The sequence below is a fragment of the Notechis scutatus genome, chromosome 5, assembly GCF_049901735.1.
Source record: "Notechis scutatus isolate UNSWTSFEM ecotype Mainland chromosome 5, rNotScu1.2, whole genome shotgun sequence".
In the NCBI taxonomy this organism is placed as follows: Eukaryota; Metazoa; Chordata; class Lepidosauria; order Squamata; family Elapidae; genus Notechis; species Notechis scutatus.
Window position 1 is genome coordinate 1,519,497 of NC_142013.1, and position 26,585 is coordinate 1,546,081.

Consider the following 26,585-nt stretch of genomic DNA (forward strand, 5'->3'; position numbering starts at 1 on the left):
CTGGGGAACTCTGGGAGTTGAAGTCCACAAGTCGTAAAGTGGCCCAGGTTGGAGACCCCTGACTTACATGGCCCTTCTGGTCTCTTCCAACTCTATCATTCCTGGCTGGCTGAGGAATTCTGGGGGTTGAAGTCCACAAGTCTTAAAGTGGCCCAGGTTGGAGACCCCTGACTTAGATGGCCCTTCTGGTCCCTTCCAACTCTATCATTCCTGGCTGGCTGGGGAATTCTGGGAATTGAAGTCCACGAGTCTTAAAGTGGCCCAGGTTGGAGACCCCTGACTTAGATGACCCTTCTGGTCTCTTCCAACTCTATCATTCCTGGCTGGCTGAGGAATTCTGGGAATTGAAGTCCACGAGTCTTAAAGTGGCCCAGGTTGGAGATCCCTGACTTAGAAGGTCATCCACTTGCAAAGAAATCCCATTTTCTGATTTTGCACCTTTTCCAATGTAAAAGTAAAGGAAGCCTTGGGTTCTCTTTGGTGGGGAGGGCTGCCCCCTACCCAAAACAGCTTTGGAAACTTTAGGGAGGGAGAAAATTAGACTCCAAAATGTTTTATTTTCTCCACATGTCAACTCCAAACTCTACCAAACAGTCCAGGAACGAATGCAAAACTCTGAATTAGCAAATCCACACCCAACAAAATCATTAGCTCCCTCGCTTTTTCAAATCTAGAAAGTGGCTTTGTACTAAATACAGGTAGTCGACACGCTGAGACCGTAGTTAAGCCCAAAATTTTGGTTGCTAAGGAAGACAGTTGCTAAGTGAGTTTTACCCCATTTTATGAGCAACAGAAGAAAATATTTGTAGCTCAGGGTAGAAACTCTGGGGTGCTGGGTGCTCTCTGAGCTTGGTGGTTTTCTTGCAGACATTTCATGACCCAGCTAGGTAACACCATCATTGCTAGCACCAAGGCCCTGACAATGAACTATGTATTCCTGGAAAGGCCATTATCAGTGCTAGAAGGGGGGGAGGGGGAGAAGGAGAGGGAGAAGAAGGAGAAGGAGAAGGAGAGGGAGAGAGAGAGGGAGAAGGACAATGGCTGTGGTGTCCTTGGTGCTCTCTGAGCTTGGTGGTTTTCTTGCAGACGTTTCATAACCCAACGAGGTAGCGTCATCAGTGTTAGAAGGGAGAGGGGTTGTGGAGAGGAGGAAAAGGAGGAGGAGGAGGAGGAGGAGGAGGAGGAGGACTGTTGGATCTTTGGTGGTGTCTGAGCTTGGGGGTTTTCTTGCAGACATCTCATGACCCAACTAGGGAACATCATCAGTGCTAGAAAGAAGTGTCCAGATGAGTGAGTGAAGGTGGTCATCTAAGTAAGTTGGGTTTTTTTTAGAAGTGGCTGTTCCTTTTCAATGGGCACCTGCTGCCCCTATTTCCTTGTTCAAGTAGAGTAAGGCAGTGATCCCCAACCTTTTTATGCCGCGCCCGGTACGGCATCAGCTGGCGCCGCCATCTTTTTGATGAAAAGTGCTTCCGGTGACCTCACCGGAAGCACTTTTCATCAGATCGGCGCCAGCGCTTCTGTGAGCTTTTCTGGGTAGAAATGGCTTTTACCGGAAAAGCTCACGAATGCGCCCCATCTTTTTGAGCGTGCTTCCGGTGAGCTTTCTACCCGGAAAAGCTCACCGGAAGCACTTTTTCATCAAAAAGATGGCGGCGCCAGCAAGCCAGCGGCCCGGTAGGAGTTGTTCAGCGGACCGGTACCGGTCCGCGGACCGGTGGTTGGGGACCCCTGGAGTAAGGACCTTGTAGAGGCCTACACTTGGGTGTACATCCCTAACGAGGAATTCTTCCCTGTATTGTTTTGTAGCGGTGCAAAACCTATGACCTATCAGTCCATACAACTCAACCCAGTTTTAAATAACTCAGTCATTAGCCGACAATGTTTAGGGGGCCAAGAACTGCTCTTAAAAATATCTGTAGAGAAATAAGAACCATGGAGTAGACCAGGTGAATTTCCCATTGTTTTCAACAGTTTTGGGTGGAGTACAGAGCGTGGGTTGTATTCTTGGTTTTGGTTTTTTTTTTCTTTAACTCTGTTACACTCATGTCTTTAGAGCCGGGGTCCCCAAACTTGGCAACTTTAAGACTTGTAGACTTCAACTCCCAGGATTCCTCTGCCATCCAACTTTGGCCACTTGAAGATTGGTGGACTTCAACTCCCAGGATTCCCCAGCCTTCGAACCGTGGCCTCTTTAAGACTGGCGGAATTCTGGGAGTTGAAGTCCACAAGTCCTAAAGTGGCCAAGGTTGGGGACCCCTGCTCTAGAGTTTGTGTGGTCTTCCCACCCACGGCAGGTCAAGGAGCCACACCACCAACTTTCAACAGTCCAAGCCAGGTGAATTGGATCCGTGGAGGTAGAGAAGAACCAAACAGGTGCCTTTTTACACCTGTGGAGCTCAACCATGGCTACTGGGAAGAGGGGTGGACTCCTACTCCCAGAATTCCTTACAGGCCGGGGGGGGGGGAATTCTGGGAGTTGAAGTCCACCCCTCTTCCAAGTAGCCACAGTTGGGAAACACCGCTTTCGAATCTTAGACAAAGATCTAAACCAGGTTTGCCAGCTCTTTCACCTTACTTAAGACCTTCTCCAGAACATTCATTCTTTGCCGTCTCGATGGCTTCGCTCCAGAACCCCGGACAATTATTTCTCTCCCTCCAAGCTGCTTTTGGGACACAGTAAGCGTTATGTGTAGCCAAGCTGCCTGGATTGTATTTTTGGCAATTGTACAGGTGTGGAGTAATTTGTTCCTTTACTCAATTGGACCACTGAAGTGGAGAACTGTCAAGAGTTGGCTAGCTGTCAGGATTCGGGCAGTGACCCCCATTTAAATCCTGAGTCTCGAGCCAAACTTCCAAAACTTAAAAAAGGATTTATTGGGAGTTAACATGTCCAGCACTGCCTGGGTGCAGATGACTCTGAGACACATCATTCATTGTCACCCTTGACCTGTTTCCCCCCCACAATCCCCTGGGTGTATCCTAATTCATATCCTCCAATGGGACACCTCCATAGCCCAGAGTCATCAGTCATGCTCTCCAGTTAGAATTTTGCGGGGCAGAAACTTCGGTCACCTAGAAACTATCTTTGAAAACATTGATGGAATGCACTTTCGGTTTGCAAGCTGCTGCACTGCTCCTGCCTCCCTTTCTGTTGGCAACCCTAAAAAGACCAGAGAAATATTTTATGAGTTGACACCGGTAGTAAAAAATAAAATAAAGTCCTCTCAGTTGATTGGCGCTGCAGGCCTCACTCAGCTGGTGTGTGAAAAGCTGCGCACACATGTTAGGTGCGCACACACACACACACATAATCACCGAACTGCTAGTGGAACAGGCTGGTGAGATGGGCAGCCTATAAATTTAATAAATCATCCATTATTTCATCTCTGGCTTTTTAAGTTTCCCCCAGGCAAGGTTTAGCTGGCAGCAAAGGGGTTGCTGATTTTTTTTTTTTAAACTTCCTTTTGGCTTTGACATGGGTACCGGGTTCAAATTTGGATCTGCAACTCTTTTTGCTCCCCATCGTTAGCTGGTGCCTACGGAGACTGAGGTTTTGGCTGCGTGGCTTCGGCTGGCCTTCACTTTGCAGAAGTTCTTTCATCACTGCCAACTTCTCTTAAACTTAGAAAAACGGGTCATTTTTTTTAAAAGAAGAAAACAAAAATGAATGAAACCATTTCTCTCACATGCTCACAAGTTAAGGGCTCCCAAGAATCGTGCAGGGTTTACTCACGGGTTGCAACAGATTTCCCCCCTTTCCCCGTGGTTAATTTCACGACTAACCCTTTTGAGTTGCGAATGGCCAAATATCTATCTTTAGAACAGTGTTTGTTGAGCGTGGCCCCTTTAAGATGGGCGGACTTCAACTCCTTCTCAGCTTTGCTGGCTGGGGAATTCTGGGAGTTGAAGTCCACCCATCTTAAAGGGGCCACGCTCAATAAACAATGTTCTAGACACTGCTATAAGTACAGATCCGAGTAGCAATTGATGTGTTTTGAGCTACACAGGTCCCCCTGCTGCAGCTCAGCCCTTTCTGGTTTTAACGTGGGTGTGTATGTGGTTCACATTTTCTCTCCTGTGTGCGTGTGTACACCTACTGTGTGTGTGTGTGTGTGTGTGTGTGTGTGCCTGCGTGTGTATATATAAATATATATATGTACATATCTATCTACAGATTCTCTTCAAAAAAGTCCAGCTTTTTAACTTTGCTCAACCCGGGTCGCCAAGCTCTGTGGAAACAAGCCACGTTTCGGTGGAAACCGGGTTTAAAAAAAAAGGGTTTTGTTTGACAGGGATATAAATATTGGCGTGCGTGTGAAAAAAACAAAAAATTATCTGCAGGTTTTCTCGTCTTTTCTTACAGTCGTTGACTCTTCTGGTTTTAGGGGTTCGGCGAAAGGGAATACCGAGTATTTTCTTTTCCAATAAATTTCATATGCAAAAGTCTGAATGTCTCTGTTTCATATTTTATTTTTAACAGAAAAGGGGTAGATTTGGCAGACAGGCAGGTCAGATCAGTGTTGTGGCCCGCCAGTGGGTTTGGACAGTGAGGAGGTTGGGGAGGAGCATGGGCCAGTCGTGGAGTCTGGGGAAGGCTCGGATGAGGGCTCTGCGTCGGAGGCAGAGATGGGGCCAGGGCCATCCGACAGTTATCAGCTGCCTTCGGAGTTGGAGATCAGTGGGGAAGAAGAACAGCTGGAGCCTGTTCCCAGCGTGTGCATGTGCAGAGCTGCCAGGAGAAGGACAGCTAAGGAACAAGGGAACAAGTTGCCAAGCCTCTGAATTTTGATCACATGACCACGGGGACGCTGCAACGGTCATGAAGTGTGAAAAACGGTCATAAGTCCCTTTTTTAAATGATGTAACTTTGAACGATCACTAAATGAGGACTATAAGTCGAGGGCCACCTGTCATTATATTCCAGGTCCTTGGGAAGGACATGACAGGTGAATAAAAATGCCAAATCCAGTCTGAACATCTGGCCGACTGGGCAACCAATGAATTACAATTATAATTAATTAATGTAGCAGCCACACCTGTACTCCATGGTCAAGGTGAATAAAGTGGAACCAGTGGTTGGATTCAAATAATTTAACAACAATAATTTAGGTCTCTGCCCTAATGATTTCTTCCAACAACCAGATCACCAAACTTCTCCGAAAGTTAATAACCGGTTCTTGTGAACTGGTGCGAACTGGCTTAATCCCGCCACTGAGTGGAACGCTTCCTTCCTGTGATTTGGAAACACCAATTTTGTTATAACTGCGTGGACACCAGCCATACAAACTGACATAAGCAGCAATTAAATGCAACAAGCTCTTCCTTTTCCCCTTTCTCCCTTCCCACACCCAAATAATGCTAGAAAATGGGAAGCATTGAGTTCTAGTCCTGCCTTGGGCATGAAAGCCAACTGGGTAACTTTGGATCAATCACCAGGAGACAGTGAGTTCTAGTCCTGCCTTGGGCATGAAAGCCAATTGGGTGACTTTGGGCCAATCACCAGGAGATGGTGAGTTCTAGTACTGCCTCAGGCCTGAAAGGCAACTGGGTGACTTTGGGCCAATCACCAGGCGACTGTGAGTTCTAGTCCTGCCTTAGGCGTGAAAGCAGGCTGGGTGACTTTGGTCCAATCACCAGGAGATGGTTCCTGACCCTTGGGCATGAGTGAGAATAGCCCCAGGCCTCAAGGCATCAACGGAGGCCCCTTTGGGACTCTCTTCTCCCCCTCCTCCTCCTCCATCACCCTTATCAAAGAGCCGAACCAGGGTACACCTCCCAAGTCTCGCACGCCTTCCAGAAGGAGAACAACAGGCACAGCTTCCTTCTGCTGGTCCCAAGGAAGGTCCAGTCAGGCTAAGGCGATCTCTGCCCTGTGAAATTGGAATCCTTCCGATAATTCCCGGACCACCCTGAGTGTCCATGGCAGTGAGAGACGGTCTCTGAAGGCCATCTACTGGGAGACGGTTGGTTTCCTTGGGCAATTGGTGGGAGAGCAGACAGCTGGAGGAGAAGGGCAGAGCTGATGTTGAGGGGAAGGGAGGAGAGGAGAGGAGAGGGAGGGAGGGAGGGAGGGAGGGAGGGAGGGAAGGAGAAAGGGAGGGAGGGAGGGAAGGAGGAAGGAGGGAAGGAAGGGAAGGAAGAAGGAAGGGTGGGAGGAGAGGAAGGGATGGAGGAAGAGAAGGAAGGGAGGGAAGGGAGGGAGGGAGGAGGGAAAGAAGGAAGGGAGAGAAGAGAGGGAGAGGGAGAGAGGGAGGGAGGGATGAAAGGGGGAGAAGGAGGGAGGAAGGAAGAAGAGAAAGAAGGAAGGAGGGGGGGAGGAAAGGAGGGAAGGAAGGAGGGAAGGGAATGGGAAATTGACTACTGGAAGTATCAGGACAGAAGAAGAACTTCTTGTATGACTTGCTGTCAGGGTTCCGACGGATGCCCTAATTAAACCATGAGCCTCGAGCCAAGTTTCAAAATAAATCCAGTTATTTATTAGGAGCAACATGTCAGCAGGCACCCAAATGAAGTCCGCTCTACCTCACGTAATTCACGGCCCACCTATGACCCTGTTTACCCCCTCCCCCCAGGGTGTGTCATAAATCACATCCTCCAACGGCGCACTTTCCCAGGCTGTAGAGATCACGCCTCTCACGCTGGTCCTGGTAGCCTGGGATACAGCCTTGAAGAAGATATGTGTGGAATGGGCTTCTGGTTGTAGCTGCCACACTGTTCCGTCAGTTTCAACCCCCCTTCTGCCTATGGCACCTCGAGAGCAGGCCAGGAATGCTTTATGAGTTGACACCTTGGGTGGCTAACATCTTGGCTTTTCGGACACCGTCTTATGGACATCTGCAAAATCCACAGAGGGGGCACCAGGAACCCTGGAGGCTTTTAAGAAGAGACTGGACAGCCATTTGTCTGAAATGGTGCTGTGATGACCCAAAGGGGTGTGGCACAAAAGCAACAAAGTCATAAAAGTAGGTAAAGTCCCTTTAATTCCTCCAACTTGGCCCTCAATGTCCAGTTATCATCGGCTGGAGAAAAAAACTCTCCCAAGAATAGTTTTGAAAGGGAAGAAATTCCGTCCGAACCCAAAGTACATATAGATTATAAATAAAAACCAACACAAACCACATTGCAGCAATTAACAAGACAGGGCAGAATTGCAGATTTCCAAAAGATAACGAAACACACAGTTGGGAGGACGGTAGAACTCAGATAAGACTTGACAAACAAAGATAACGCACACTTCGCTTCCAGAAAGGTGCTGTGTGCAAACACCCTTTTTAAATCCTGTTTTCCCAGCTGCAGCCAATGAAGGGAATCAGGGCCCTTTCCTCTCCCGTAACTCACATTGCTCCCTTCTCCGTTCCTCCCTGCGTGACCTAGGATGAAGAGAGGGTGGCCCTGCGTCTTCCTCTGAATGTCCAGCCGGACTGTGCCCTTCCTCAATTTTCCCCACAGCCACCGGAGCCACACTCCCACTCCCTCTCAGCTGTTTGATCTCCCCCTCTGAGCAGAGAGGGTGGACCAGATGACCTCCAAGGTCCCCTCCAACTGTGTTATTCTAAGCTTTAGACCACCGAGGTCAAGGGCTTGCCATGAAGCAACAGTGGTCTAGGAGTAGACAACCTTGGGGCCCATTCAAGTGTCCACTGAGAAGGTCAGTTCTGGTCTTGGTTGAGACCTTCAATCCCTCCCTCGCCACCTGTTGAAGATGTCACAAACACAACAGGCACCAGCAGCAGCCAATGGGGCGTTGGAGGGGCAGAGCCCGGAGCCCCCTCCTCCTGGCCATTGTGGCCCAGAAAAGGGGCGGAGCTCTCACCTGGCTGAGAAAAGGGGCAGGTTCTGAGATCGCTGATTGACAGCTGGCATTCTCTGCAGCTGGAATTATGCTGACGGAGCTACCGGGGTGGGACTTAAGCAGGAGGGAGCCAATCAGGCAGGACCTTGGGCTTGAGGGGCAGTTGAGAATTAGAATTGGGTGGCAGTTAATGCTCTGAACAATGGCAGCACCTACTGAAAGGAATTGAGGGAGGAGGCACCCTGGGGGTCTGTCTCCCCTCTTTTCGGCCCTGAGAGCGAAGAATGCCAGGCGCTTGGCTGCTACTGCTTTGGATCCTCTTCAGACCAGGTGGGTAAAAATACTTGGGGTGGGGGGGGGCATGGAGTCCAGACTGGGGGCAGGGGAAGAGCAGCTGAACTACAACTCCCAGAAGCCAGGCAGCCAGGCTCAAGTTGAGGGATGACATTGGGAGTTGTAGTTCCGCCCATCCCTGGAGGCTCAGGGGTCCCTTATGCCAGAGGTGGGAGTCAGCTGGTTCTGACTGGTTTTCAAGAACCGGTCGCGGAAATCTGGAATAGTTTTCAGTAGAAAAGTCAGTTCAAAGGCTAAGAGTTTACATAGTTCATTAAGCCAATTTTCAGAGGTGGTCTTCAGCCGGTTCTCACCAGTTCTGGAGAACCAGTAGTAGAAATTGTTGAGGTAATTCCCCGTTAGGAGAATGAGCGCATACAGGGAGACGTATTTGAGAGGAGTGTTTGAATAATACACACACACAGTACACAGATACACTGTACAGTAAATGTAGGTTTTTACTTCCACAAAGTCCAAAATAAGCAGTCCAAAGTCATTCACAGGTAAATCAGTCAGTTTTTCAATCCAGGGATAATCCAAATATCAAAGTCCAGTGTCAAAAAACAGTTCAGTATCAGACTTACATTAAATCCAGTAATATCAGTCAATTAGAAGAAATGGAGGAACAGCAATACTTTCCAACAGAAGGAAACAGAGACACTCACTCAGACACACTCTCTTCTGAGACTAAGACTAAGACAACCCAAGTTTCTGGCTCCATCTTATGGCCGTTTGAGAAACCACACCCAATTGCAGTTTTTAGCATGCTCTTAAAGAGACAGTATTAAAATGTCTATCCTGGTTTATATATTTCTAACCCAAATACCTGTTAGGTGACTTATGTTCCTAACAGAAATGTTGCGTAGTTCGGAGAACCGGCCAATCCCATCTCTGACTGGCCCTGCCCCCATCTATTCTCTGCCTCCTGAGTTCCAGCTGATCAGCTGGGTCTCCTTTGGTTGCCCTGAAAAAGGAGAACGGAGCTGGAAAGCAGGTCAGCGGGGTGGGGAGGGAAGGGGGGTTTTGCAGTGTATCCTCCCCCTGCCACGCCCACCAAGCCACGCCCATCAAGCCATGCCCACAGAACCAGTAGTTTTTTAAAAAAATCTAACCACTGCCTTATGCCCAGCTCCAAACCCCGAGTTGGTGCCACTGGCTTGTAGGATCAGAAGGAATAAACCAAGCGAGACACCTCTGAGCATGTGCAGAGGGTCTTCTCAGCACCGAAGGAATCAAATCCGTTTCTGCTTTAACCTTTGCATAGTTTTTGTAACTAAGATAAAAATCCTGGACCTCTAAGATCCCAAAATATCTAATCTATTTTCTATCATTTATCATTTATGTATTATTTATGTATCATCTGTCTGTCATCTATCTACTTTCTAATCTATCATACCTATATTATCTACATATTATTATCATCTGTCTGTCAGCTATCTTCTATTCTACTAATCTATCATATTATTTACCTATAGTCAATCATTCCTCTATCATCTATCGATCTATCTAGCTACCATATCAATCATCTCTCTCATCTCTCTATCTCATCTCTCATCTCTATCTATCTATCTATCTATCTATCTATCTATCTATCTATCTATCTATCTCTATCTCTATCTATCTATCTATATCTATCTATCTATCTATCTATCTATGTCATCTTTTAATCTATTATATCTATATCATCTATCTAACACCTATCCATCTATCCATCTATCCATCAATCCATCTATCCATCTATCCATCCATCCATCCATCCATCTATCTCTATCCATCCATCCATCCATTCATCTGTCTATCTGTCATCTTTTAATCTATTATATCTATATCATCTATTCTATCTAACATCTATCCATCTATCCATCTATCCATCTATCTCTATCCATCCATCCATCCATTCGTATGTCTGTTTATCTGTCATCTATTATATCTATGTTATTTATCTATTATCTATCATCTATCCATCTCTATCTATCTACCTATGTATCATAACTTATCCATCTATCTCATAGAATCCTAGGGCTGGAAGGGACCTCAGAGGCCATCAAGTCCAACCCCCTGTCCAAGCAGAGCCGCTTATACCATCTCAGACAAAATGTTTGTCCAATCTCAGACATAGCCGGGTTTTCCCATCCACTTGTGTCTTGCCGGTTTATTCTTTTGCCAGACTCAAGGAGAGGCGGAGAGACATTTTACTCACAGCACAAAGAAATGGCGGTTCGTGGATGTGAGCTGTTGACTGGAATGGGGCGGGGGTCCCCCCAAGGCTATCCATCCCACCCCTCTGCCATGCTAACTTGGGACCGGGTCATTTTTGTTCCCTTCTTTCTAGGATCGATGGAAGCCCCCAGCTACCTTTATTCAGAAGTGACTGTCCCCACGTTGCTGGAACAGTTACAGGGTCCTTCCAGTAAGGTAATCCAGATGAGGCTCCACCATTTGAATGGCTGCCTGACCCTGGATAGTAAGGGAAATCCATGAAGGTTTAAGACATTCAGGCCATGTAGGGGGAAGCTCCTCTGGTCACAGACCCCATTGATGTTTACAAAAGCTGGGGCTGATGGGAACTGTAGTTGAAGATACGGAGTGCTTTGGAGGATGGCCAGCAAATGGTTTGTGAGCTGATCATGGATGGCAACCATGACAAAACTAGGATTGGTGTGGAGAGAGAGGTCCCTTTAAACTAGCATTTCTCAGTCCGAGGACCTGAAGAGGTGCAGACATTCATGTCCCAGAATTCCCCAGCCAGCAAGGGTTGAACTGTGGGGTCCTGAGCTCGGTGAGTTTTCTTGCAGACATTTCATGACCCAACTAAGTAACATCGTCAGTGGTAGAAGGGAGTAGGGTTTGCAGAGAGGAGGAGGAGGAGGAGGAGGAGGAGGAGGAGGAGGAGGAGGAGGAGGAGGAGGAGGAGGAGGAGGAGGAGGAGGAGGAGGAGGAGGAGGAGGAGGAGAAGAACTGTGGGGTCCTTGGTGCTCTTCGAACTTGGTTGTTTTCTTGCAGACATTTCATGACCCAGCTAGGCAACATCATCAGTGCAGATGAGGGTAGGGTTTGCTCCCTGGTTATTATACTTGCTCTGCAGGCTATACCTAGATAAGCAGGGATTAACTCCAGACAAACAATCAAAGCAGAAAATTAAATCAAAGAACAGCTAAGAAGAAAAATCACACCTACCCCAATACCGGCAGCGCAAGCTGTTTTGTATAAATAGAGAGCAAACCCCTCACACTCCCTCACACTGATAATATGACCCAGCCAGGTAGTGAAAGGTCTGCAAGGAAACAACCAAACTCAGAAACCACCAAGGACTTACTTCTCACTGTTGTCCTCCTCCTCCTCCTCCTCCTCTCTGCAAACCTTCCTTCTAGCACTGATGATGTTCCCTAGTTGGGTCGTGAAATGTCTGCAAGAAAACCACCCAGCTCAGACGGCCCCCAAGGACCCCACAGTCTCATTGTCGTCCTCCTCCTCCTCCTCCACCACCACCACCACCTCTTCCTCCTCCTCCTCCTCTATGCAAATCCCACTCCCCTCCAGCACTGATGATGTTACCTAGTTGGGTCATGAAACGTCTGCAAGAAAACAACCATACTCAGAGAGCACCAAGGACCCACAATCATCGTCCTTCCTCCTCCTCCTCCTCATATGGCAAGCCTTGGGTGAACCTCACCGGGGTGGGGGCAAGGGGGGGCAAAAATTCCCCATTGATGCAAAATTGCAAGAGTTTAAATATACCTATTTGTCATACACGTTCCAGAAAGAAATATCCTATCTGATGAAAATCGAAGGCGTTCACAGGATTCTCCGCCTTTATCAGAAGTAAGTGGTTATAGGAGTCATTTAATCCCCCCACCCACCCAGCTTTCCCTGGGCATTGGGGGTAAGGGCGCCTGTTTGGAAGCTGCCTCTTCATTCCAATTGCACAGCCTAAGCCTAATCTGTATTTTGTTGCTGAGTTAAAGAGCAAATATCTCTCCTGTTTCTACCTTTTCGAATGCAGGTCCTTTGTAATTCAGAACATGCCTATTTATTCTCTGGATTTAAAAGGAGTGAAAACTATCCAGCATCCTAAACCAAGAGTAAGTCACCCCCAGTTATAAAATGTGGAGGTCTCTCTCTCTCTCTCTCCCTGTCCCTCTCTGTCTATCATCATCATCATCTGTCAGTCATCTATCTCTCCATCCCTCCATATCTATCATCTATCCATCTCTATCATCTATCTATCTATCTATCTATCTATCTATCTATCTATCTATCTATCATCTATCATCTATCTATCTATCTATCTATTTATCTATCTATCTATCATCTATCTATCTATCTATCTATCTATCTATCTATCTATCTATCTATCATCTATCATCTATCTATCTATCTATCTATTTATCTATCTATCTATCTATCTATCTATCTATCTATCTATCTATCTATCTATCTATTTATCTATCTATCATCTATCTATCTGTCATCTATCTATCTATTTATCTATCTATCATCTATCTATCTATCTATCTATTATCTATCTATCTATCTATCTATCTATCATCTATCTATCTATCTATCTATCATCTATCTATCTATCTATCTATCTATCTATCTATCTATCTATCTATCTATCTATCTATCATCTATCTATCTATCATCTATCTATCTATCTATCTATCATCTATCTATCTATCATCTATCTATCTATCTATCTATCTATCTATCTATCTATCTATCTATCATCTATCTATCTATCTATCATCTATCTATCTATCATCTATCTATTTATCTATCTATCTATCTATCTATCTATCTATCATCTATCTATCTATCATCTATCTATCTATTTATCTATCTATCTATCTATCATCTATCTATCTATCTATCTATCATCTATCTATCTATCTATTTATCTATCTATCATCTATCTATCTATCTATCTATCTATCTATCTATCTATCTATCTATCTATCTATCTATCTATCTATCTATCTATCTATCTATCATCTATCTATCTATCTATCTATCATCTATCTATCTATCTATCTATCTATCTATCTATCTATCTATCTATCTATCTATCTATCTATCATCTATCTATCTATCTATCTATCTATCTATCTATCATCTATCTATCTATCATCTATCTATCTATCTATCTATCTATCTATCTATCTATCTATCTATCTATCTATCATCATTCATCTATCTATCTATCTATCTATCTATCTATCTATCTATCTATCTATCTATCTATCTATCTATCTATCTATCTATCATCTATCTATCTATCATCTATCTATCTATATCTATCTATCTATCTATCTATCTATCTATCTCTATCTATCTATCTATCTATCTATCTATCTATCTATCTATCTATCTATCTATCTATCTATCATCTATCTATCTATCTCATTGATCTCCATACATTTATCTATTTCTTACCTTTCTATCTATTATCTATATTTTATATCTCTCTCAATCATCTACCTACCTACATCTCTCATCTATCTATCTCTCTATCATCTATCATATTATCTCTCTATCTCTCAATCATCTACTTTCCTACCGACATCTCTCCCTCCCTCCATCCATCCATCTATCTATCTATCTATCTATCTATCTATCTATCTATCTATCTATCTATCTATCTATCTATCTATCTATCTATCTATCTATCATCTATAGGTAGCTATAGCTAGCTATCATTTCTCTATATCTATATATTATACATAAAAAACAGTTTTGCAAAGCTGAAAGCCGTTCACACACATCCTTTATTTTCATTTTCCCAAAAAACTTAAGAGGGTGCCTTCTAAGACACAGAAGGAAGAATCACAGAGTTGGACCTTGGAGGTCTTCTAGTCCAACCCCTCTGTTCTAGCAGGAAACTCTCTATCATTTCAGACAAATGGCTGTCCGATCTCTTTTTAAAAACCTCCAGTGTTGGAGCACCCACAAATTCTGGTGGCAAGCCGTCTCCACTGATTAATTGTTCTGTCAGGAAATTCCTCCTTAAATCCCAGGTTGTTTCTCTCCTTGATGAGTTTCCATCTGTTGCTTCTTGTCTTCTGGTGCGATTTTGAGAAAAGGTTGACCCCTTCCTCTTCTTTGGGGCAGCCCCTCAAATATTGGAAGGTGCCTATCGTGTCATCCCTAGTCCTTCTCTCTCTAGACTAGACATACCAAAATTCCTGCAACTGTTCCTCATCATATTTTACCATCCAGCTCCCTAATCCTCTTTGTTGCTCTCCTCTGCCCTCTTTCCAGAGTCTCAACATCTTCCCAGGTCTCCCCTGTGTCAGGGTTCCGACAATTGCCCTAATTAAATTGTGAACCTCGAACCAAGCTTCAAAAGAATCCAAAAGATTTATTAGGAGCAACATGTCCAACACTAACCCATATGAAGCCAACTCCGAGACATGTAATTTACTATCACCTATGACCCTTTTTCACCCACCCTCCTGGATGTGTCATAAATCAGGTCATCCCACGAAACACTTTCACACTTTCAACCACATTCTCCAATGGGGGATTTTCTGGGTGTCATCAATCACATTCTCCAATGAAGGATTTTCGGGTGTCATCAATCACATTCTCCAATGAGGGATTTTTGGGTGTCATCAATCACATTCTCCAATGAGGGATTTTTGGGTGTCATCAATCACATTCTCCAATGAGGGATTTTCTGGGTGTCATCAATCACATTCTCCAATGAGGGATTTTCTGGGTGTCATCAATCACATTCTCCAATGAAGGATTTTCGGGTGTCATCAATCACATTCTCCAATGAAGGATTTTCGGGTGTCATCAATCACATTCTCCAATGAGGGATTTTCTGGGTGTCATCAATCACATTCTCCAATGAAGGATTTTCAGGTGTCATCAATCACATTCTCCAATGAAGGATTTTCAGGTGTCATCAATCACATTCTCCAATGAAGGATTTTCTGGGTGTCATCAATCACATTCTCCAATGAAGGATTTTCTGGGTGTCATCAATCACATTCTCCAATGAGGGATTTTCTGGGTGTCATCAATCACATTCTCCAATGAGGGATTTTCTGGGTGTCATCAATCACATTCTCCAATGAGGGATTTTCGGGTGTCATCAATCAAATTCTCCAATGAGGGATTTTCTGGGTGTCACCAATCAAATTCTCCAATGAGGGATTTTCTGGGTGTCATCGATCAAATTCTCCAATGAAGGATTTTCTGGGTGTCATCAATCACATTCTCCAATGAGGGATTTTCTGGTGTCATCAATCACATTCTCCAATGAGGATTTTCTGGGTGTCATCAATCACATTCTCCAATGAGGGATTTTCGGGTGTCATCAATCAAATTCTCCAATGAGGATTTTCTGGGTGTCACCAATCAAATTCTCCAATGAGGGATTTTCTGGGTGTCATCAATCACATTCTCCAATGAGGGATTTTCCGGTGTCATCAATCACATTCTCCAATGCAGGATTTTCGTGGGCAGAAGATCTGGTAGCCGAGGCTACAATCTTTATAAGATAAGCATGGAATGTGTTTCTGGTTTTAATTGCCATACTGCTCCTTCAGGTTAATCCCCCCTCCTTCTTATGGCAACTCGGAAACAGATATAGGAATGATGTGCGAGTTGACACCCTGTTTCTCCAGGATGAGCTCACTTTTATGCATCTCGGCTGCAATGGTTCCTCCCGTCTCCCGAGGTCATTCTCACACCCCCTGCCTTTGCCACTCCGTGCCCACCCAAATGCCTCCCCGTTCCTTCTGAAACAGACTTCTTCTCTGTCCCTTTCCCCCTTCTCTCTTCACAGGTTGACTGCTATTACAGCGGATACGTAGAAGACGTGCCCAGTTCGGACGTGGTCATCTCCATCTGCAACGGTCTTTGGTAATGGCTTTGTTGTGGGGCCCGTAGTCGATAGGGTGGGTGGGTGGGAGACACAGCTGGGTCTTGAATGTGGGGCAGTGATGGGGTGGGTGTCAAAAACTTTAGCAATGGGTTCTCTACCTGGGTGCTGGGTGGGTGTGTCTATGGTGGGCATGGCCTACTCAGCCTCCTGCACCGCGGTAAGGGGAGGCGTTTTTGCCTTCCTTCCCCTTTCCTTCCCTCCCTCCTTTCTTCCTCCCTCCCTCCCTTCTTTCTTTTTCTTTTCTTTCTTCCTTCTTTTCCTTCCTTTCCTTCCTTCTTTGTTCCCTTGCTTCCTTCTTCCCCCTTTCCTTCTCCCTCCCCTCTTTTCTCTTGCTAAGGCAAGTTGCTTTTCTCCCATTTTACGACCGTTCCTGCTGCCATCGTTAAAGCAATCTGGCAGCCCCTTTGACTTTGCTTGTCCGAAGGACGCAAAAGGGGATCGCTGCGACCGTCATAAAAAGGAGCCCATTGGCCAATGTCCGGAAATTGATTCTGCTGCAACGGTCATGAATGGAGATCTTGGTCACCAGTCCCCTTTTTTCAGTGCCACTCGAAATTTCGAATGGTTGTAAGTTAATACTGCCTGTGCCATCCCAGGACACAAGGTGGTCCGGTCTTTTCTCGAAAGCCTCCATTGGTGGGGGAAACATTTTTTTGGGTGACTCTCCCTGTTCTTTTGTGAAAATATCTACAGACCCCTCACATCCCAGACACAAACTGTTTCAAATCCTTCCCTCAAAACGACACTATGGAGCACTGCACACCAGAACAACTAGACACAAGGACAAACACCATCCCTCTGCTAAACAATCCCCTCCACACTGTCCTATTAGTTACAAAGTCTGCACTACTATTACTATTAAGCTGCTCATCACTCCTTATCCACCCATCCCCTCCCACTTGTGACTGTGTGACTGTAACTTTGTTGCTTGCATCCTCGCGATTTATATGGACTGTTTCCTAGTATGATTTGATGGCTTATTGTACCCTATGACTATCATTAAGTGTTGTACCTGATGATTCTGGACTCTTGATGAATGTATCTTCTCTTCTATGTGCACTGAGAGCATTTGCACCAAAACAAATTCCTTGTGTGTCCAATAAACACACCTGGCCAAAAAAGAATTCTTTTTCTGTTTCTATTCTATTCTATTCTATTCTATTCTATTCTATTCTATTCTATTCTATTCTATTCTATTCTATTTCTTTTCTATTCTATTCTATTCTATTTCTATTCTATTCTAAATTCTTATTCTATTCTATTCTATTTCTATTCTATTCTATTCTATTCTATTCGAATCTATTCTGTATTCTATTCTCTCCTCCTATTCCATTCTCTCACTCTATTCTGTTCTATTCTATTCTGTTCCATATATTCCTGTTCTGTTCTGCTCTGCTCTGCACTATTCTATTCTATTCTGCTATTCTATTCTTATTCTATATTTTATTCTATTCTATTTTCTATTCTATTCTTATTTTCTATTCTATTCTATTCTATTCTATTCTATTCTATTCTATTCTATTCTATTCTATTCTATTCTATTCTATTCTATTCTATTTTCTATTCTATTCCTATTCTATATTCTATTCTATTCTTATTCTATATTCTATTCTATTCTATTCTTATCCTATTTTCTATTCTATTCTTATTCCTGATTCCATTCCATTCCATTCCATTCCATTCCATTCTATTCTATTCTATTCTATTCTATTCTATTCTATTCTATTCTATTCTATTCTATTCTATTCTATTCTATTCTATTCTATTCTATTCTATTTTGTTCATGTCTCCCTTTCCTTCTAAAAATGCCCAGGGGACACATTCAGGTTGGAAACCTGATGTATGAAATCCAGCCGATCGAAAATTTCACCGGCTTCAAGCACCTCCTTTATCGCAAGGCTCCGGAGCTGCGTGCCCCCTGCCAAGGGACAGTCGTGGAAGTGACGGGCTTGAGAGTCCCTCCCAAGGCCAGCCCGACCATGATCAACACACCAGACCACAAGGTGATGAATGTAATACTTCCCCCTCCCTTCCTCCTATTTCCCTCCCCCACCACACACACACAACGACAACTCTGGGATGTGGGTTGGGCTGAGACGGAAGGAAGCAGTAGTACTCCCCGCCTCCTGGTGATTGGCCCAAAGTCACCCAGTTGGCTTTCATGCCTGAGGCGGGACTAGAACTCACCATCTCCTGGTGATTGGCCCAAAGTCCCCCAGCTGGTTTTCATGGCTAAGGCGGGACTAGAACTCACCATCTCCTGGTGATTGGCCCAAAGTCCCCCAGCTGGTTTTCATGCCTAAGGCGGGACTAGAACTCCCCGTCTCCTGGTGATTGGCCCAAAGTCACCCAGTTGGCTTTCATGCCTGAGGCGGGACTAGAACTCACCATCTCCTGGTGATTGGCCCAAAGTCCCCCAGCTGGTTTTCATGGCTAAGGCGGGACTAGAACTCACCATCTCCTGGTGATTGGCCCAAAGTCCCCCAGCTGGTTTTCATGCCTAAGGCGGGACTAGAACTCCCCGTCTCCTGGTGATTGGCCCAAAGTCACCCAGTTGGCTTTCATGCCTGAGGCGGGACTAGAACTCACCATCTCCTGGTGATTGGCCCAAAGTCCCCCAGCTGGTTTTCATGGCTAAGGCGGGACTAGAACTCACCATCTCCTGGTGATTGGCCCAAAGTCATCCAACCATCTTTCATGCCTAAGGCAGGACTAGAACTCACCGTCTCCTGGTGATTGGCCCAAAGTCACCCAGCTGCCTTTCATGCCTGAGGCGGGACTAGAACTCCCTGTCTCCTGGTGATTGGCCCAAAGTCACTGAACATGCTTTTATGCCTAAAGTTGGGACTAGAACTCACCGTCTCCTGGTGATTGGCCCAAAGTCCCCCAGCTGGTTTTCATGGCTAAGGTGGGACTAGAACTCACCATCTCCTGGTGATTGGCCCAAAGTCATCCAACCATCTTTCATGCCTAAGGCAGGACTAGAACTCACCGTCTCCTGGTGATTGGCCCAAAGTCAACCAACAGCTTTCATGCCTAAGGCAGGACTAGAACTCACCGTCTCCTGGTGATTGGCCCAAAGTCACCCACCAAGCTTTCATATCTAAGACAGGACTAGAACTCACCGTCTCCTGGTGATTGGCCCAAAGTCACCCAGCTGCCTTTCATGCCTGAGGCGGGACTAGAACTCACCGTCTCCTGGTGATTGGCCCAAAGTCACCCAGTTGGCTTTCATGCCTATGGCGGGACTAGAACTCACCGTCTCCTGGTGATTGGCCCAAAGTCACCCAGTTGGCTTTCATGCCTAAGGCAGGACTAAAACTCACCGTCTCCTGGTGATTGGCCCAAAGTCACCCAGCTGGCTTTCATGTCTAAGGCGGGACTAGAACTCCCCGTCTCCTGGTGATTGGCCCAAAGTCACTCAGTTGGCTTTCATGCCTAAGGCAGGACTAGAATTCCCCGTCTCCTGGTGATTGGCCCAAAGTCACTCAGTTGGCTTTCATGTCTAAGGCGGGACTAGAACTCCCCGTCTCCTGGTGATTGGCCCAAAGTCACTCAGTTGGCTTTCATGCCTAAGGCAGGACTAGAACTCACCAACTCTTGGTGATTGGCCCAAAGTCACCCAGTCAGCTTTCATGCCTAAGGCGGGACTAGAACTCACCGTCTCCTGGTGATTGGCCCAATGTCACCCAGTTGGCTTTCATGCCTAAGGCAGGACTAGAACTCACCAACTCTTGGTGATTGGCCCAAAGTCACCCAGTCAGCTTTCATGCCTAAGGCGGGACTAGAACTCCCGTCTCCTGGTGATTGGCCCAAAGTCGCCCAGCTGGCTTTCCTGCCTAAGGCGGGACTAGGACTCACCAACTCTTGGTGATTGGCCCAAAGTCACCCAGTCAGCTTTCATGCCTAAGGCGGGACTAGAACTCACCATCTCCTGGTGATTGGCCCAAAGTCGCCCAGCTGGCTTTCATGCCTGAGGCAGGACTAGAACTCACCAACTCTTGGTGATTGGCCCAAAGTCACCCAGTCAGCTTTCATGCCTAAGGCGGGACTAGAACTCCCGTCTCCTGGTGATTGGCCCAAAGTCGCCCAGCTGGCTTTCCTGCCTAAGGCGGGACTAGAACTCACCAACTCTTAGTGATTGGCCCAAAGTCACCCAGTCAGCTTTCATGCCTAAGGCGGGACTAGAACTCCCCGTCTCCTGGTGATTGGCCCAAAGTCGCCCAGCTGGCTTTCATTCCTGAGGCAGGACTAGAACTCACCATCTCCTGGTGATTGGCCCAAAGTCGCCCAGCTGGCTTTCCTGCCTAAGGCGGGACTAGAACTCACCACCTCTTGGTGATTGGCCCAAAGTCACCCAGTCAGCTTTCATGCCTAAGGCGGGACTAGAACTCCCCGTCTCCTGGTGATTGGCCCAAAGTCACCCAGTCAGCTTTCATGCCTAAGGCGGGACTAGAACTCACCGTCTCCTGGTGATTGGCCCAAAGTCATCCAACCATCTTTCATGCCTAATGCGGGACTAGAACTCACCGTCTCCTGGTGATTGGCCCAAAGGCACCCAGCCGGCTTTCATGTCTAAGGCGGGACTAGAACTCACTGTCTCCTGGGGATTGGCCCAAAGTCACCCAGTCAGCTTTCATGCCTGAGGCAGGACTAGAACTCACCATCTCCTGGTGATTGGCCCAAAGTCACCCAGTCGGCTTTCACACCTCAGGCAGGACTAGAACTCACCGTCTCCTGGTGATTGTTCCCAAGTTCCCTTTCTTTTGCCACCCAACCCCTGAGGCCTCTACCTTTTTTCCCAGCTCCATTTTCCTGGAAAGAACACGTCATCGAGATACCTTGAATACTTCGCTGTCTGTGACAATTCGGTGGTAAGTAACCAGGATGGGTTAACCAGGTTAGGTCCCGGTTTGCCGCTCCAGAAGCGGCTGCAGGAGATTAATCCCCTCCGAAGGAAAGCCCCACGGCTGGGTGTCCGTGAGGGAGAGCTGAAAGCGGAGATCGGGGATGAGGGGAGGGTCAGAAAGGGGTTCGGCCGCCATCCTTCGGGAGGGGGAGTCTCGGAAGAGGAATACGGCAGGGTAGGTGGGTGCACACCTGACACCTGAGCAGGTTCTCCTCTCCTCCTCCTCCCTCAGTTCCAGCAGGCCAACCAGAACCTGACTCAGCTGATGTTGATGGTGCTTCAGATCGTCTCCGTGGTTCACAATGTAAGTAAATCCCAGAATATTTGAAGTTCATGGACCGGTTCTGTGGGTGTGGCTTGGTGGGCGTGGCTTGGTGGGCGTGGCAGGGGAAGGATATACTGCAAAATCCCCCTTCCCTCCCCTCCCCACTGACCTGCTTTCCAGCTCCATTCTCCTGGGCAGGGCAACCGAAGGAGACCCAGCCGATCAGCTGGGACTCGATGGGAGGCGGAGAAGAGGTGGGCTTGGCGGGGCCAGTCGGAGGTGGGATTGGCCGGTTCTCTGAACTACTCCAAATCTCGGCTACCGGTCCTATAGAACCGATCCGAACCGGCTGAAGACCAGCTCCGATCTTTGGGCCGGAAGGGCCCTTGGAGGGTCTTCTAGCCCAACCCCCAGGGGCCCAAGGCAGGAGATCTGATGTCACCCTGGACAAATGGCTGTGTGATATTTTCTTGAGAAACTCCAGCAACTGAGGACCCAGAACTCCAGAGGCGAGCTCTTCCGTCCATCCATCCATCCAGTGGTGGAATTCAATTTTTTTTACTACCAGTTCTGTGGGCGTGGCTTATTTGGTGGGCGTGGCTTGGTGGCCATGTGACTGGGTGGGCGTGGCTTGGTGGTCATGTGACTGGGTGGACGTGCTTGGTGGTCATGTGACTGGTGGTCATGGCTTAGTGGTCATGTGACTGGGTGGGCGCGCTCTATGGTCATGTGACTGGGTGGACATGGCTTGGTGGTCATGTGACTGGGTGGACATGGCTTGGTGGTCATGTGACTGGGTGGGCGTGCTTGGTGGGCATGTGACTGGTGGGCATGGCTTAGTGGTCATGTGACTGGGTGGGTGTGGCTTTGTGGTCATGTGACTGGGTGGACGTTCTTGGTGGTCATGTGACTGGTGGGCATGGCTTAGTGGTCATGTGACTGGGTGGGCGTGGCTTGGTGGCCATGTGACTGGGTGGGTGTGGCTTGGTGGCCATGTGACTGGGTGGGTGTGGCTTGGTGGTCATGTGACTGGGTGGGTGTGGCTTGGTGGCCATGTGACTGGGTGGGTGTGGCTTAGTGGTCATGTGACTGGGTGGGTGTGGCTTGGTGGTCATGTGACTGGGTGGACGTTCTTGGTGGTCATGTGACTGGTGGGCATGGCTTAGTGGTCATGTGACTGGGTGGGCGTGCTCTATGGTCATGTGACTGGGTGGACATGGCTTAGTGGTCATGCGACTGGGTGGGTGTGGCTTGGTGGTCATGTGACTGGGTGGGTGTGGCTTAGTGGTCATGTGACTGGGTGGGCGTGCTTGGTGGGCATGTGACTGGGTGGGTGTGGCTTGGTGGTCATGTGACTGGGTGGGTGTGGCTTAGTGGTCATGTGACTGGGTGGGTGTGGCTTGGTGGTCATGTGACTGGGTGGGTGTGGCTTAGTGGTCATGTGACTGGGTGGGTGTGGCTTGGTGGTCATGTGACTGGGTGGGTGTGGCTTAGTGGTCATGTGACTGGGTGGGCGTGCTTGGTGGGCATGTGACTGGTGGTCATGGCTTAGTGGTCATGTGACTGGGTGGGCGTGCTCTATGGTCATGTGACTGGGTGGACATGGCTTGGTGGTCATGCGACTGGGTGGGCGTGGCTTGGTGGTCATGTGACTGGGTGGGTGTGGCTTGGTGGTCATGTGACTGGGTGGACGTTCTTGGTGGTCATGTGACTGGTGGGCATGGCTTAGTGGTCATGTGACTGGGTGGGCGTGCTCTATGGTCATGTGACTGGGTGGGCGTGGCTTAGTGGTCATGTGACTGGGTGGGTGTGGCTTGGTGGTCATGTGACTGGGTGGGTGTGGCTTAGTGGTCATGCGACTGGGTGGGTGTGGCTTGGTGGTCATGTGACTGGGTGGGTGTGGCTTAGTGGTCATGTGACTGGGTGGGTGTGGCTTGGTGGTCATGTGACTGGGTGGGTGTGGCTTAGTGGTCATGTGACTGGGTGGGCGTGCTTGGTGGGCATGTGACTGGTGGTCATGGCTTAGTGGTCATGTGACTGGGTGGGCGTGCTCTATGGTCATGTGACTGGGTGGACATGGCTTGGTGGTCATGCGACTGGGTGGGCGTGGCTTGGTGGTCATGTGACTGGGTGGGCGTGGCTTGGTGGTCATGTGACTGGGTGGACGTGCTTGGTGGTCATGTGACTGGTGGGCATGGCTTGGTGGTCATGTGACTGGGTGGGCGTGGCCAACTCAATGTCACTCAAGGGTTGCCTCACCTGGCCCCTCCCCTCCCAGCCATTCCTTGTCACCCAGCCTCAACTTATCTGTAGTTCTGTAAAAATGTTGTTCACCTTTTCTGACTTTATTATCTGCACACTATAAATGTCCTTTCATGGACCACTGAAAGGAGGAAATGGCTCACATGCTTTACTCAAGAGTGTGATATAGGCAACAGGCTTTTAAGGGGCTGCCACAAAGAAATTGGGGGGGAATGTATTTTCCAAAGCACCAGGAGGCAAACAAGAAGCAATGGATGGAAACTGAACAGAGAGAGAAACAACCTAAAACTAAGGAGAAACTTTCTGACAGCGAGAACAATTAACCAGTGGAACTGCCTGTCTCCAGAAGTTCTGGGTGATCAATCGCTGGAAATTTTTAAAAGACTGGACAGCCATTTCTCTGCAATGGTTTAGGGTTCCCCCAAAAGTCTCCTTTAAGTGTTATTCTGACACCTTTCCCAGGACCTCTACTCAGAGTTTGGCATCCTCAGTTTTCCTGCCTGAGCTGGGGGTTGGACTAGAAGACCTCCAAACCCCCTTTCAACTCTGTTAAACACACATGTATTTATGCTCTGGACTATAGACATTGAATGCATGTAAACCCTGAAAAATATGTGGTAGCCCTGGACAAAAGAAAGGCAGTAGAATCACTCTAGGTGTAGGGACAGTGTAAAATATTAACGCATGACAAATAATGGAACAATTAAAAATAATAGCACAGTTTTCTCTGTCTCTCTCTCCCTTCCTATTCCTTTTTCTTTCTTTCTCTTTCTTTGTCTCTTTCTGTCTTTCTCTCCCTTCCTTTCTTTTTCTCTCTCTCTCTCACACATCACACTCTCTCTCTCTCCCCCATTTCTTTTTCTTTCTTTCTTTCTTTCTTTCTTTCTTCTTTCTTTCTTTCTTTCTTTCTTTCTTTCTTTCTTTCTTTCTTTCTTTCTTTCTTTCTTTCTTTCTTTCTTCTTTCTTTCTTTCTTTCTTTCTTTCTTTCTTTCTTTCTTTCTTTCTTTCTTTCTTTCTTTCTTTCTTCTTTCTTTCTTTCTTTCCTTTCTCTCTCTCTCTCTCTCTCTCTCTCTCTCTCTCTCTCTCTCTCTCACACACACACACACACACACACACACACACACTCCTGTCAGCGTTCTTTCCCTCTCGCTCCAGGCACTTTACTCAAAAGGCGAAGCGATACTTCTAGTGTCCATGAAGAATCCAGCCTTGGAACAGTTTTGCAGGTTAACGGACTGCTGCTCCGCTCACAGTCATGTGTTTCCAAGTGGCTGCTGGAAAAATATGGCTGGGGCGGGGGAGCCGTCCTCCTTTAAACTGGGGCAGCCAGCATCGGGTGGGCGGGGCAAGCGAGTGAGCGGAAACTGGGCGACCAGGTTGGGATCGTGGCCAGCTAGATGTTGCTACCGGTTCGGCAACCCACGCCAAATTCTTGCTACCGGTTCGCCCGAGTAGGTGCCAACTGGCTGAATAGCACCTCTGCATCCATCCATCCATCCATCTATCCATCCCCATCTATATATCTATCTCTGTCTATCTATCTATCATCTATCTATCTATCTATCTATCTATCTATCTATCTATCTATCATCTATCTATCTATCTATCTTATCTATCTATCTTATCTAATCTATCTATCATCTATCTATGTCGATCATTTATGTACTGTATGTCTGTCTACCTCTATCTATCTATGATCTATCTCTATCTATTTGTCTGTCTGTCTGTCTTTTATCTAATCTTTTATCTTCTATCTATCTATCTATCTATCTATATCTCTTATCTCTCATTTATCTACTGTATGTCTCTCTTTCTCGTTCTAATCTATCTAATCTATATCATATCTCTATCTATCTATCTATCTATCTATCTATCTATCATCTATCATGCATCTGTCTATCTCTATGTCTATCTACTGTATCTATTGTCTATTTATCTGTCTGTTTGTCTATCTTACCTATCATCTCTCTATCTCTCTATCTCTCTATCTATCTATCTATCTCTCTCTCTCTCTATCTATCTATCTATCTATCTATCTATCTATCTATCTATCTATCTATCTATCTATCTATCTATCATCTATCTTTCTGTCTTCTATCTAAACTTTTATCTTCTGTCTATCTAATCTATCTATCTCTATCATTTATCTTATCTATTACACACACACACACATATTCTCCCTATTTCTATCTACACCCACACACCCACCTACCTCTCTATTTTATCTGCCTTCCTATGTGCCTTATCTCCCTGTCTCATAGAATCCTAGAACTGGCCAGGGACCTGAGAGGTCTTCTAGTCCAACCCCCTGGACCTGAAGGCAGGAGACCTCATTACCTCCCAGACAAACCATCTTTTCTTGGCTGGGGAATTCTGGGAGTTCCTAAAAGGCCCCTGGTTTCCCCAACCCCCCCTCCCCATCAGGCATCCGTCCACTTCCAGAGCGACTCGTCTCTCACCCAGGTCGGAGAACGGTGACGCCTCCCTCTCCCCTGGCAGGTGTACAACGACATCGGCCTCCATGTCGTCCTGACGGGGATGGAGGTGTGGGCGGGGAAGGACCAGCTGCCTATCAGCAACGCCTTCGAGGAAACGGTGCAAATCTTCCACGGCTACGCCAATTCCGAGCTTCAACGCCAGACCCATTTCGACCACGCCACGTTATTCACGTGAGGAAGCGCCGTTTGCATTCAGGGGTCCTTCTCTTCCTTGGGTGACCCCCACCCCACCCCACCCAACATGGGGTCACCATTCCCACGCACGGGAAATGTCCTCGACACGACCACCGGGACGGTGCGACGGTCGTTCCGTGTGAAAAATGGCCCTAAGTCCCCTTTTTTCCCAGTGAGTTGAACTTGAGCCTGTTGTAAGGGCTACCCGTGTTTCAATTCAAAATTTCCCAAAACAGGTCAAGGCAATAATAAAAAAAAACAGCGCAACGTTTAAAAACAGTAAGAAAGCAACCTCTAAGTTGAATTGGGCCTTGTTTTGCCTCGCAGGAGTGTTGCCCAAGACGACACGTTCCCAAAGGCGTGGGAATTGCCCAAGTGTCTCCAGAACCAGGTCTCCGTTTCTGTGGTCAGAGTAAGAAAAGGGGCACGGAGGGGAGGGGGCGAACGGGGAG

At 47.0% G+C, this 26,585-nt stretch overlaps 1 protein-coding gene and 1 long non-coding RNA gene across 2 annotated transcripts in view; both read left to right on the forward strand.

The window, feature by feature from the left end:
- Nucleotides 1-1,174: 1,174 nt before the first annotated feature.
- Nucleotides 1,175-4,449, forward strand: LOC148130327 (uncharacterized). Its single transcript, XR_015749684.1, has 2 exons — nt 1,175-1,394; nt 1,742-4,449. It is a non-coding gene; the product is annotated as an uncharacterized LOC148130327 (long non-coding RNA).
- Nucleotides 4,450-5,663: 1,214 nt separating this feature from the next.
- LOC113429521 (disintegrin and metalloproteinase domain-containing protein 9-like) overlaps nt 5,664-26,585 on the forward strand; it is a 31,788-nt gene continuing 10,866 nt past the window's right edge. Inside the window, exons 1-8 of the mRNA XM_087967510.1 lie at nt 5,664-5,769; nt 10,461-10,543; nt 15,927-16,003; nt 17,839-18,028; nt 20,831-20,899; nt 21,167-21,238; nt 25,961-26,130; nt 26,461-26,545. Of these exons, the coding sequence (XP_087823636.1) occupies nt 5,664-5,769; nt 10,461-10,543; nt 15,927-16,003; nt 17,839-18,028; nt 20,831-20,899; nt 21,167-21,238; nt 25,961-26,130; nt 26,461-26,545 (852 nt within the window). The remainder of the gene's footprint in view (nt 5,770-10,460; nt 10,544-15,926; nt 16,004-17,838; nt 18,029-20,830; nt 20,900-21,166; nt 21,239-25,960; nt 26,131-26,460; nt 26,546-26,585) is intronic.